General features: G+C 42.8%; 2 protein-coding genes across 4 annotated transcripts in view; both read right to left on the reverse strand.

Annotated features, from left to right (window-relative positions):
- LOC116948443 (uncharacterized) overlaps window positions 1–2303 on the reverse strand; it is a 69771-nt gene extending 67468 nt beyond the window's left edge. For all 3 annotated transcript variants that reach the window (XM_076071529.1, XM_076071530.1, XM_032965124.2), the window contains exon 1: window positions 801–2303. In XM_076071529.1, the coding sequence (XP_075927644.1) occupies window positions 801–947 (147 nt within the window). In that variant the 5' untranslated portion in view covers window positions 948–2303. The remainder of the gene's footprint in view (window positions 1–800) is intronic.
- Window positions 2304–3726: 1423 nt separating this feature from the next.
- Window positions 3727–13801, reverse strand: part of LOC116948445 (rho GTPase-activating protein 5-like) — a 38492-nt gene continuing 28417 nt past the window's right edge. Inside the window, exon 7 of the mRNA XM_032965126.2 lies at window positions 3727–10817. Within this exon, the coding sequence (XP_032821017.1) occupies window positions 10568–10817 (250 nt within the window). The 3' untranslated portion in view covers window positions 3727–10567. The remainder of the gene's footprint in view (window positions 10818–13801) is intronic.

Consider the following 13801-nt stretch of genomic DNA (forward strand, 5'->3'; position numbering starts at 1 on the left):
CGTAACCCTCCACCACCCGACACGGCCAATCGGCAAAAAAAGTGTCGCGTTGACAAAAAGAGTTCACTACTTTAGCCCACCGGTGTATGTGGATTCACTCTTCAACACACCGGTGGGCTAAAGTAGCAATGAACTATTTTGTCTTTTCTCAACGTGACACTTTTTTGCCGGTTGGCCGTGTGGGGTGGTGGAGGGTTACGACACATTTATAAATAACGCGATCTAACCCAAAAACGTGTACAGTATTATGAATATGGTCATTTAATTTTAACCTTACACGCGGCACGCGCACCGTTTTGGTTCGCCGGAAAGTAAGAGGCACGTCGGGTGTTAATCAAGATGTACAAAATAAAAACAATCACCCCGTATAAAGCATTAACAGACTGTTGGGGCAAGTGCTGTTACCGCGCACCTATTAAGGCCCGCACACTAGGTACTCATTTGAGGCTGAGTCGACCTAGGGGAGGCCCAGGACCAGGTTCAGATAATCGCCACCGGTGTTGGCCGTGATGCGGAAATCGAACTCGGATCGTCGGATCCATAGCGCAGCGTAGCGCTAATCGCTTCACCACCGCTCCTCACACAAATCTAATCCCACACAGACACACAACCTTTACCGGAACATCATCTTATTTCATATGGCTGATGTACAATGCAAGAGCAACAACCCGCAGACATGACGCACACAATATATTTATACAAACCTGGCCACACAAGCACGGTTTAAGGAACAGGAACGCACGGGTTTAAGGAATAGGAACGCACCCCCCCCACCGGTCTCTGATGCGAACCCAAGTTACCTTGAGCTGTTGGAGGTGCGCTTCCCTGCGCGTCCATCCCAGGTCCCTCTGCACAGACGCCTCCAGCTCCCTGAGTCGCGACGACGCCACGCGAAGCCACGCGGTCAGGTTCGCACCCTGACCGGGGTCTCCCTCTTGGCTCGGCATAGTTGAGAGGTTTGGTGGGTGGACCCGGAGAGATTGAGAGAGAGAGAGGGAGAAGGATCTCCCCCCCCCACACACTCCCACCACTCAGCAAGAGCTTAACTCCCCAAACGCAGGGGCTACAATCTGCTGCACAGGAGCACACGGGCCCCGATGTGAATGCACTTCGTGGGTCTCATGCGCCGGGGGACACGTGGCTTCAACAACAGAGAGAGAAGAGAGGTGCGCCACACCCATCCACCTGGAGCAGAGCGGGGCCCGCCCTCACCTGTATTTCTAGACACAGTTACTGTATACACACACACACAAAAACCATACGCGCACTTAAATACATAACATTAGTCAAGCAAACGCACAGGAGAAAGGACTGGACGCTCAAATAACAGACACGAAACATTACCGGAAGCCACAACGTGCCAACTCGTGTCAGCACGTGGACAAAGATCCCCCGTATAGCCTTAACAGACTTTTGGGACAAGTGCGCTTAGCGATCCACCTGAGAAGGCCGGTACGACATACGATGGGGTGGGCGGCCAACACCACGCCCGGTCGCCTTTGTTTCCCCAGTGGCGATGTTTACACGGGGCACGAGGTCCTCATTGGAGGCTGAGTTAACTTCGGGGAGGCCCAGGACTGGTTCAGATAATATAATCGTCCACTGGTGTCGGCCGTGAGTAGGAATCGAACTGATGGCCGGGTTCGTAGCGCAGGGCGCTAACCACTGCGCCTCACACCGACTTTGTGTTTAACAGATGTTGCTGCAACAAGACCACAGAGGCATCATCGCCTTCGGCCAAATCACCCCGCATGCAGCCAAATCACCCCGCATGCAGCCGATCTCCACGCCTTAAGAGTCACGGTCATGTCATTTATGTACGTGAAATATTACGCGCGTTATCATTCAATGACATGTGTCTTGGTTGTATATTGTCAGATCCTGGAAGCTAAGCAGCTTTGAGTCGAATGAGCACTTGGATGGGTGACCACCACATCGCTTGCCGGGTATTATCGGCGTGGGTATGGGAGGTGTGGCCAAATCTCAGTGCTGTGCGGCGGGTCTTCTCCCTAGTTGCCTCCTGTACGAAGCTAAATATTCATGGCTTTGGCCAAACATTCCAATGTAGCATCATCCTGAAAAACAAGTTTGAGATTTAGCGATTTTTTTTTTGGGGGTGGGAGGGGGGATACGATTGTGACTACTGCATTATAAGTTCCCAACATCACGTCGACCCAAAACCCACTTAGCTTCTGGTGGGTAGGAAAAGCAATGGAACGCGTTCGAGACGGTATCGGTTCGTGGAGGTGGATTATGTCGCAGGATTCTGGATTGGCGGTGGCTTTGAGAGGCCTTCATGCAGCAGTGCATTAATCATGACTGGCGATGATAAATGAGGGGAGCAGGTTGCACATGTGCGTACATTTTAATTACCATCCTGACCAAAGGCCCAGATTGCGGGTCTGCCTTTCCAAAGTTCAGCATTGACATTGCAGCCTGCTTGTCTTGATTTGCATACATTCTGTTGCGTGCTAAAACTGTACGCGACAGAATGCGTTCGCATCTCGATAAACGTTGCATTTATTAACCATCACCAGAAATTTGAAATGTGAGATCTGGCTGTGCTTGTCTGTGATGCTGCTGGTGGAATGAGCATACAAAAACACATTCCGGGGCAAGCCGCGACAGCAAGCCCTCTTGTGTGATGAAGACGAGTTCTACGGCTAAAACCACACGTTTGTACTGACCTGTGGCCACAGCTGCCGACGGCGGTAGAGGTTGTTGGTAAAGAGGGTAATTTGCCCCGGGCCTCACACAAATGAAGGCCCCCATAACGAGTCTGTTTTTTTTGTCACGAATGAGCCTCCAATCCCCAGGCCTCCAGGCAGTTCAGGGCAGCGCTGCCCGTGGCGACTTAAACAAAAAAACTGTCTTATCTCTGGGAATGCTGGTTCACAGGCGACGCCCACGTAAATTAATGGTTCGATTATGGTGCTAATTGATTACATGGAAAAGTTTTGCTTTTTTATCTGGGCAACCTAAGTAATGCTTTTAAGATTCCAAGCGTACTTTTAGATAAAAAATGCATTTCTCATCATGTGACTTATTTAATAGATACCTACGGTTTAATAAAATAACGTCCCACGTGTAAAATATAGCTCTCTTTGAACTGTGACACAGCCCTTCATTTTTAATACGTGCAGATAACCCTTAACAAAGTAGCTAGAAAAAAAAACGTTTCTGGAATTTTAATAACAGTTGAATGCGGAGGGTGATAGAAATTTCACCAAGTGAAAGGACAGGCAACTTGGAAGTTCAGAATAAACAAAAATGCCGATTAAATGTTGTGGATGTAATTATAAAGGGGCTGAGATTGAGGCATGTGTGCACTGTTACAGGATGTATTAAATGGGAAGCTGCATGGTAGTTCGAAACTGAACGTGTCAAGAAGACATTGTAAATGTAATCAGGGAAAGAGGTTATGATGGGTGCAGCAGGTAATAGGTTGGAGGGCATGTAATAGCGACTGGCATTTGAATAACGCCTCGAGATCAGCAACCACTGTAGTGGCACCTGAAAGTTGGCGATCAAGGGGAACACCTAAAGTTAGGTAGTGATGATAATTATATATAATGGGGCATTGGAGGTCAGTTGCCGACTAATGCAGGATCTGCCAAAAGGAGGGATGTGAGTGAGGTGTGTTGACGTGAAAGTGAGTGCCGTTTTAACATGTTGATCTTGAACACAGTAAAAATAACATTTGTCAAATTGAGACCACGCAATAGGCATATTTAGCAAAATTTATTGTACAGCAAGCAGGGTTTTAACTACAGCTGTACGTAAATGTATACATCAGGCCATTATAGGGCATGCTCATTTATTGCCGGAAATCGTTAGTTACCTTTTTTTCTTCCAAACCTTTAAACGTACTTTCATTACAATGTATACCTGACCCTGTCAAACGCTAATACTGTCCATAACATATACAAGGGCCTATTTATTACTCAGCAAATCCATACTAAAAATACTGCAATTCACAAATCCACTGGTACATATTCCTACATCTCTACAGAGCTGGCCTCATTAATTGATAAAATATAAATATTCTAATTGTGTGAACGAAGAGCTCTATATATAGCGATCCAGATGATTAATACGAAATCGTGTCACAAAGCACACGCACATTGACTTTTACACGCGCTAGTTATTGTAAACTCAACGTGGAGATTCAACCGTAAACGGACATTCAGACATGTTACGTGTTAAAATAAGCGTAAACAGCATAGACCTTTACGAACGGATACTTCAAGTAGCTTTTTTTAAGGTGGCTCAACGCATTTTGATGCAGTATGCCCATCGGTTGTGTTTTGTACCTTCTGTTCAGAACCACTGAATAACAATTCACCGCCAAGCTATATAACGTCATCACAGAACGCTTCTGCAGCAGGAATACACTGCACCCTGGAACACAGGGTGATCCGTGCACTTGGCAATTAGTCAACAAATTAACTCTGCTGTACGATTAGTCTTTGTCGGTGCGAATGTCCTGAAAAAGCACGCTTCCTCTTTTTGCAAGAAATTCTACCACATTTAAGAGGTAACCCCCATTGTTGAAATTCTTTACTCATAACTGCCATCACAATACAACACAATTTAGGATTCATAGTGTCTGAGTAGCTGCACCTCTTAACTACATGTCTCCATGGGCAAACTTTCCCCCTTCATAAAAATGTAGAATTTCCACCACTTTATCCAGCCTACCAAACGGAATGAGTGCCAACCACAAGTCTTGTTTAAGCACGGGGACAGTTTTTCTATGAAACTCGTTCTTTTCACGCACAAAACACGCAGGGTTTCATTGATATGTGATATCATAGAGGGTATAGGTGATATCACAAAACCAATGAATTTCCGAGTAGGGTCGGATTAACTTTGATGAGGGACCGGGGCTGTTGTAGTTTTGGGGGGGTCCCTCATTGTAAATGCAATTCTTTCTCTCTTACTATTTTAGCAGCACCCTCGCCCAACACATAATTATAATTAGTTATTTAGTTTGAGTTTTAAACTACTGCATATACGAATTGTTAAAACGAAAACTATATAAATTGTGGCACGTCACTAGTAATACACAAGCACGTTATGCATTGAATTATCAAATCGCTATAGGATGCATAATAGTATTGCAACGCAACCATTATCAAACAGTATATATTTGGGGGGCCAACCTAAAAAATCCCAGGCCCCGGGGCTGCTGCAACCCCTACAGCCCCCCCCCCCCCCCGCGTTAATTCGGCCCTTCCACAGAGATCTCTTCACGTCTCGCTTGCGCCACCTCGTGGACACACGCCGCGCCGTCGATTTGGCAAGGAGAGCAAATTTGGCACCAAGGAGAGAAGTGGTGTGGTGTGCCCTCTTCCCTCATCGCTTCACCTTCACAAACCTACGGAAACTCACCACGACATTTCACAACCGTTCTCCAAATGCGATGTGGGCACGGCCCTGCGAGAATAGCACATCCATCAAAACCCGGAATACTTCATCGCTCAGCACCCAACAACCTGCATTTGCTTTCTTAAATATAAAAAAAAAAACTTACCTCTGGCACAGCACCGTGTATATGTGCGAGCGCAAATTGTGGCAATTCTTCTGTATGTTATATATCTTTGTGGTTACTATTGGCCAACGTATCAGTCGCTGTTATTAGCACGGTTGGTTACGTACGGTGCGAAACAATTCAACATACAATGATATCTGTTTATGCATCTTTTTTTGTAAATGGGCCTTGGGAACAGATGCCCAAATAATACACAACCACAACAACCAAATAGCTCGTTCTATTGTGAAAAATAAGATAATCGTATTTATTTTATATTTTTTTCAGGATGGTCCGGCACTCATGTTTAGAGAATTCATATTTTAGGAGTGTTTTTTGTGCACATGAAGAACACACATGCATACGAGAAGATAACACTCAAAACTCCGTAAATTTGGATTCCCCCAAAACATTGCTGTGCTACCATCTCTTGCTGCCTTTACATGTTAGCAGGCTTGGGAAATTTAACAAATCTCTAAATGATCCACCAACTCTTGCCAACTAAGTGCTGGCTTACAAGCATACACCACCCTCCAAGTATATGTTACCTAGGCTTTTCATCCTGGGCTGTCAGCACACGTGTGTTCAACTTTGTCGATGAGAATAACAAAGCATGTAAAGGCTACAAACGAATGTACAAGAGCTTTATGTCTGCAAGTTGGGTTCACACTAAACGACATGACACAGCGTAACAACATGACGCTTCGCGTGACTCATCGGGAAAGCCTGATCTTTACACGCACATGCCAAACTGTCAAATCACTTAATATTTAAAAAAACCATGTCACCTTGAGATGGAATCTTATTTGCAACGGTGTGCAGTATTGACGTGCCCAAATCATATTCATCAGTTTTATTTGTTCATTATGTCGTGTAAGCTATGTCTGTAAATTTCCATCCAAATTTCCAGCGGAAAGGGCCTTGGTAATAAGATATTGACGCTGTGGGATGTTAATGTTTTTATTCACTGGGTTTCCAATTATACGTATGCAAAATTACTTCACGAATTCTAATCTAAATATATTTCTCATTCTACCTAAATTGTGTACAGGGTCTTGGGATGTATAACGTCTGCAGAGAAGAAAATCAGGACTTGTAATTATTTTCCCCAGTCTTGACAAGGACATTTACAGTGTTTTAAAAGGTATATATATTTTTTAATTAATTCTATCCATTAAAAAAAAGTCTTACTCTCGCAAAATAAATCAATATAATTGTAGACCCCATGATTAGGAGCCTTGTGACATGGTATATAAATTCAAGCTATCATCCACAGGTGTGGTTAAATCATTATATCACAATTTTATTGCCGAAATATAAGTACAATGGTCCATATTCTCACCGGGGGTCGTCCAGCGCTCACTTTGAACGTGTGTACAGGCCTGGATGGAGGGTTGGGTACCCAGAGTGCAAAGCGGCGAGGAGCATCAGAAATTTAATGATTTTTTTTAAATCAAATTTTGCATCATAAATCGTCAATGTAATGGATAGCAGTTATACACCTATCCCACAATATAAAACATCCTAATAAACAGACAGGGTTGACTACTGCAAGATTACTTTCAAGATAATTTCAATGCTTTGTTCAGCCAAGGCGCTGTAAAGTTCGTACAAACCAGCAAAATGCAAGTGATGGTTGCTCCCGTCACGCCATATTTTGCCGAATCTGAGAATTGTTTCACTCCGTTCGTAAGCTGGGCGATGTAAAACAAAACACAGCCAGGCAAATTTAAATCTGCGCTCTGGAAAAATCCACTTTACCCACGTTTCACAGGCGTTTTAACCACAACGTCCCAAGCAAATCTTGCAGTACATCAGGGGTGAACATTTTATTTTTGCAAACAAACTCGCTTCTCAGAAATTATTCCTGTCCTGTATTTTTACTTTTACCACACTAATAAATTACTAACTTTCAATTAAAGATTCAATTATATTTCTTGTGGATTACACTGTTACAAAATACACATTTACTTAGGTTCAACAAATACTGTAATGTCAATTATATTTCCAGCATGTAACATATAGATCATCAATTCTGTACTTTGTGTTGTAGGGCTGTAAATAATACATCGATTCGTCGTTTAATATCAAATCTTCTGGTTCACGACACTCACATGGAATCACGCAAAAATCCATTATTTGCGATTCATACGTGTAATATGAATTGCGTTTACGTGCTTTCTCCAGCCACCAGAGGCCACTACATTCATCAAAATCAATTTTTTTAAGTGAAACTGCAACAATTCACTGAGCCGTGATCGGGGGGGGGGGGGGGGGGGGAGACTGTCGCACTCCTAAGTGCCTTGAGCTGCACGTGGGCAACTCGTCTCCCGGGAAGTGTGAAGGGCACTAGAGGTGTGTTTACTTTGATGTTGTTACCATCACAGGTGCTGCCCCAGCACATGGACAAGTGCGGCTAGGGTTATGATCAAGCTCCAAATGCGCACGCTGGCTCAAAATCCTCCTACTCGTCTTTCTGTACGAGTGTGGCTGCGTGATTGGCATTTGATAGGGTATGTTACGCAATCTGTAACAAACCAATGACAATCACTGCCAAATTGTACTGTATTTCATGTGTATTACGTTACCGAATGCAAATCAACATTATGCAAGATAGGGTTTCCCAAAGGCCAGTCGTCGCGACCCACTGCTGCGTGACTTTGTCTGTATAGCAAATTACCTCCATTCAAATACAAATCGTCGTTGCACACTGCACGCGCCTGATGATTAAAAAAACACGTGAGAATATACACAGATCTTTACCTGAAGTTGAATCAATCATGGAACGTGCTTAGCAATCATCAGACGTGTGAAGGATATACCGATTTAATCTGTGTTTAAAATTGAGATTGTTGGTGAATGTGAAAGGGGCAGAGCGTGGTGCGTCGTCAAGACTGCTGTTTGGGAAAGACGGCTCAGGGTCGGGAAAGTCCATTAAAATGTACAGAATGGTCTAAACATGTGCACCAATTTAATTCGCATAAGCTGTACGGTTTCAAACTTACCTGCCTATTTACAAAAGCCGTTTGAGGCATATGTCAAATAAGAGAGATTTACATGAACACCATTAAAAGAACAATAAGCGATCAAACATGTTCATACTAAAGCAAGGATGTGTGGTTTGATCCAACACACAATTACTGACAAATGTTGCCTTCCATGTACATAGACTGCACAAATGCTGCATCGATATTGATAATCTCAACACACAATGAGTCTAAAGCCAAAGTCTGCTCTCCTCTTGAGAGAGATAGCGATGCGTGCTACTGAAGGCAAATAAATCTACAAGGCAACACACGTCTCAACTTTGTGAATGCTGTCAGTGCAAACTGAAAAAAAATAAAACATAACTCAGATTCTTTTAACACATTTATGAAGCATCAAATACTTACACGTCTGTAAAACAACAAAGTGTCATTGCAGCACATGGGAGTGGACACATGGGAGTGGAACGATATGATGCAGGAGACTGGGCGACCTCCACGATTCGTACGGCAGTTAGTCAACGATCGAACGTCCTGCCTAGCTAACGATAAAGAATTACCACAAGGTGGAGCAGTAACACAAGCGGCAAGAGGAATTCTGGTTATACCATTCAATAGGCTGTGTTAAGCTGTCACACCAGTATAAACAAACAATGCACTAATCTTCTCAAAATTAATATAGTTTTTTGAAAACACGTGGGTGATAAATAATAACTTCATTAATATAACGTCAAAATAAGTTACTCAACGTCCGCCCGTGATTACGCTGCAACCTGGATCTAACAACAAGAGCGACGATAGTGGAACAGGCTCGTGTTATCATAGTAAACAAAGTCTTGACTGGTTGCTGCTCACTGCATTTAGTAAATGAAGACATCACCAACCGAGTAGGTTTAAAATGCAGCGGTTTAAGCCTAACCCTAAATCAAGCGCAGCAGGCCCCACTTCACACAATTTCAAAAGGCCAGGCATGGAACATCGTTGTAAAACCTATCCTGTAACACCGAGGCTTTCGGTTCCTCACCGGTTTTATTAATTGAAACTTAAGCATTTATATAATGATGAAAGGTATATATATATAAAATGTACACGGATTAGTTTTGCAAGATGAATGGACCAGGCAGTGAATGACCACACTCATGTTCAGTCTGGTACAGATGTGTCCAGAGAAAAAGTGATAAAAACCACACGGCTCATAAATAAAATATGGCAATATTTTTTTTTTTACATTTTTCTAAAAACAAACACTGAAATGTTCTACAGCAGTTGCAGCAGCCATGCTGCCAGGACATGCTGCAAGTGCACAGAAAGCACGGCTACCCTTCAATCATTTATCAACTCTGTATTTACACTCACACTGAGCTCAGTGGAAGCTGGTTTGTTGCCCTCTACTGGAAGATGAAATGCCAGAAAAAACTGAAGAAATAAAAGCACACAATACCCTGACCACACAACCGTGTGGACCCAGCCATAGTTGAAGCCTTCCAATTAAAAGAACGACGATCTGCTGAGTCGTCCAACACTATTGTAAACATCGTCCATGTCTATCAATCGATGTTACCATATGGCTGATGGCTGACGAATCAACACCACTGTTCGCGGTGTGTGGACGTATGCTAAAACATGGTCTCATGAGCAGAAAATAAATTTTTTCCAGAAATGCAGTTGACCTCTTAATGGTAAAGGGCAGACTTGAAGCCACACCAAGAATGGTATGGAATCGTGTGAATTGAATGATTACATGAACGTTTATTTTCCTCTCCTGGAAGGTGCTTCTGTTTTAAAAGTTTTTCTTTCTTTGAAGGGCACCGATCCCTTTTCAAGGATGACTTCTTATGAACAGCATCTCGCAAAAAAGTGCACAAAGTGACGGAAACCACTTCAGTTGGCATTTAAGAAAAAAAAATACAACGGCAGCTGTAATTTTTTTCTTTTTTGAAGATGAAATACTGCATCATTTTAGTAGTACCGCAATTCCCATGGCGGAAGATCACTTTTGTAGTCTGATGCTCCGCGAACCATACACAGACTTCAGTGAAAATCCAAAAGGTCACAGATTGCCGGGCTCTGCCTCAATATCGATGAGCTTCCCCTCGGCTGGCTGGAGGAAGGAGTTCGGCTCCAAGCGGCTCTTGAAGATGGTGGGACAGTGCAGGATGAAGGGCTGGATGGGCGTGCGGCTCACCAGGGTGGCGGTGATGGACGCCATGTCCGTGAAGTTGGGCTTCATGAGCGTGGGCCAGAAACAGATGGAGAGGTTCTCGCTCGTCATCTTGTTGTTCTGGTTGTGCTGGTACACACTGTTGGAAAAAACACACACATCAATACATTGCTGAGCCACCACCATGTTAAGTACATTTTTAGTTTTTATAAATCTGTGGCACCTTTCTGGTATAGATATGCCATGCAAGGGGCCGTGTCTCAAGGCCCTTCTATTTAACAATCCATCTAGCTCCTTGCACATGAGCTGATTTAATCACTATCTCTGTGGTGAACATCTTCTCAGGTGTGTTCCCTCCTTTGGCTGCCACTCTTTCATTCGTCTCGCCCACAGGCCAACTCACAATGTGTTTTTTTTGCCAAGCCCACTTGCTTTTCGTAGGAGTCAATCACATGTTACAGTAAAGTATTGAAATACAATGTTAGCTGTGGCAGCTAGTCTGTAATATTATTTCCATTTTTATTGTCAACAAAACAGAACTAGACTGCAACAGTTGATTAGATGTTGAAAGACAGTGTATTATCAGGATGAAACTATTTGTAATGGTGACATTAGCACAAAGATAAATCTCAAAATAAATGCATGGCATTTCATGGTGGGCAGTAATTACGGTCCTTGTAAACTCTTGTTCCAAGTTTTACTGCAGTAATTAGTACTTATGGCTTGCCATTCAGTGTAAACCACTTTACCAAACCATAACTTTCCACTGAAGTAAGCCATGGGCCTAAAAATTTAACTGAAGTCACCGGGTTCATAACTTAGCCTCCTAACTACTAAGCCACCACTCCCCCTCCAGCCCTTACCGACTGAGATAATACAAATCCATTCGTACAATCATTTTGACAAAAATGTAAAAAAAAACTGCCTCCTTTAGTTGTGTTATAATTTTCAATGTTTTAGGAAATAGTTTTTTTTTATAACCTGATTGAAGATACGCATGAACCAGTTTATTTTATTTAACATAAAAAGGACTTGTGGTGAAACAAATTGACACTTGACAGCCTACCCCTGAAAATTCTGTCGAGAAGTTATTCATCTCACATCTGAACACTGCAGACACAGGTGTTAGCACAGGGTGGCACCTGCAATACATCATAATGAGCCAAGCTGGCCAAATCTGGTGACACCGTAGAACATGCTGCTGTCAGAGAACATGTTTTCCTCTCTCAATATTTGTTCCCCCAGGAAAGAATATTCTGCGCCGAGGAAGCAGGATAAGGGAATATTAAGTTTTCTTGATAGTCATATTTCTTTGCATACAGTGTGGGAAAAAAGTATTTGATCCCCTGCTGATTTTGTAAATTTGCCCACTGACAAAGAAATGATCAGTCTATAATTTTAATGGTAGGTTTATTTGAACAGTGAGAGACAGAATAACAACAAGAAAACCCAGAAAAACGCATGTCAAAAATGTTATAAATTGATTTGCATTTTAATGAGGGAAATGAGTATTTACCCCCTCTCAATCAGAAAGATTGCTGGCTCCCAAGGTGTCTTTTATACAGGTAACAAGCTGAGATTAGGAGCACTCCCTTTAATAGTGTGCTCCTAATCTCAGCTCGTTACCTGTATAAAAGACACCTGGGAGCCAGAAATCTTTCTGATTGAGAGGGGGTCAAATACTTATTCCCCTCATTAAAATGCAAATCAATGTATAACATTTTGACATGCGTTTTTCTGGATTTTGTTGTTGTTATTCTGTCTCTCACTGTTCAAATAAACCTACCATTAAAATTACAGACTGATCATTTCTTAGTCAGTGGGCAAACGTACAAAATCAGCAGGGGATCAAATACTTTTTTCCCTCACTGTATAAGCCTATATCCGTGCATTTCCATCCAAAGCCTTAACTTTAAGACAAATTCCAAAAGTTTGCTTTAAATATAATTTCATATTTCATACCATCTGTTTGGTCCTAACTTTGTCCTCACCAATGTAGTATATAAACCCAGACCATAACATAGGGGTAACAAGTACAGGTGAACAAGCGTTTGCTGGAAATAATTATATTTTGCATTTCAATTTGTTCCAATGAATATCGCTCATACTAGGCCAGTCGCTATCCATTTCACTTTATCCATTTGCTTCCAAATGAATTCTAAAGGATGTCGTGACTCAAGCTGTTAAGAGCAGTCAATTACCAAGCAATGACATGTAATGCCGCAATTCAACCGCTGTGTCAAGTCTTTGGCTGTGAAAAATGCAACAGCACAACAATAAATCGCAGTTGGCACAAATGAAGAGATGGGATACCGGTGGCATGATGGAGAGCCTCCGCCCCTCTCCCCCATGCTGGCAAATGCAGAACTTGCACTAATTTGAGCCTGGACACGGGCCAAGGGAAGCCATAATTAAACTGTTGATGGTGTTGGTGGATATAGAGGGCTCAATCCGGGAAAAAAAGTGTGCGAGTTAATTTAAGTTAATTGCTCCGAGTACACAAAGTTATTATTGTATTATTTATGTTGTTAAAATAAAACTGAGGCCACCAAACAATGTGAAAATGTATGACAGCAGCATATTTTGTGCTGCCTTCTCAGGACAAGTGTGTTGGAACGAAAACGTTGTACGTAAAACTAAAAAAGTATTTCTATTTTTCAGTAAAAACACACAATATGAAAGTATGAACCCTAGAGAAGCGCTTTAGAATTTTCCAAGGATCTTTGGCGGTTGTAAAAATAAGTTGGCCGTGCACACGCATGGCTAGTGGGGAGGCTCCCTGGCTCTCGAAGGCTAAGAACAGCCTAAAGACTCGCATGCTTCGCCACACAATAATTCCTTCTTGTAAATCCCGCCCGAGCACTTTGCAACACTACGTTACACGAATTTGCTTACAACGAGCAATTTTACGCGCTCAGGCTACTGCGGCGGCCCGGGTGTTACAGTTTTGAAAAGCATGACGAAGGAAGAAAAATCTTCGAGTGGTACTGTTTTACACATGCACACACTGAAAGACCAGTAAGCAGCACAAAAGGCTTTGTAAAGAACATGCCTCGGACCCTCCCAGACAGCACACTGGGTTGCTATGTAACGTCCCTAATACTCGCTGGTTGAGTCACACTG

Source organism: Petromyzon marinus, chromosome 33 (assembly GCF_048934315.1).
Source record: "Petromyzon marinus isolate PM22_M1 ecotype Great Lakes invasive population chromosome 33, UKy_Petmar_22M1.pri1.0, whole genome shotgun sequence".
NCBI classification, from domain to species: Eukaryota; Metazoa; Chordata; class Hyperoartia; order Petromyzontiformes; family Petromyzontidae; genus Petromyzon; species Petromyzon marinus.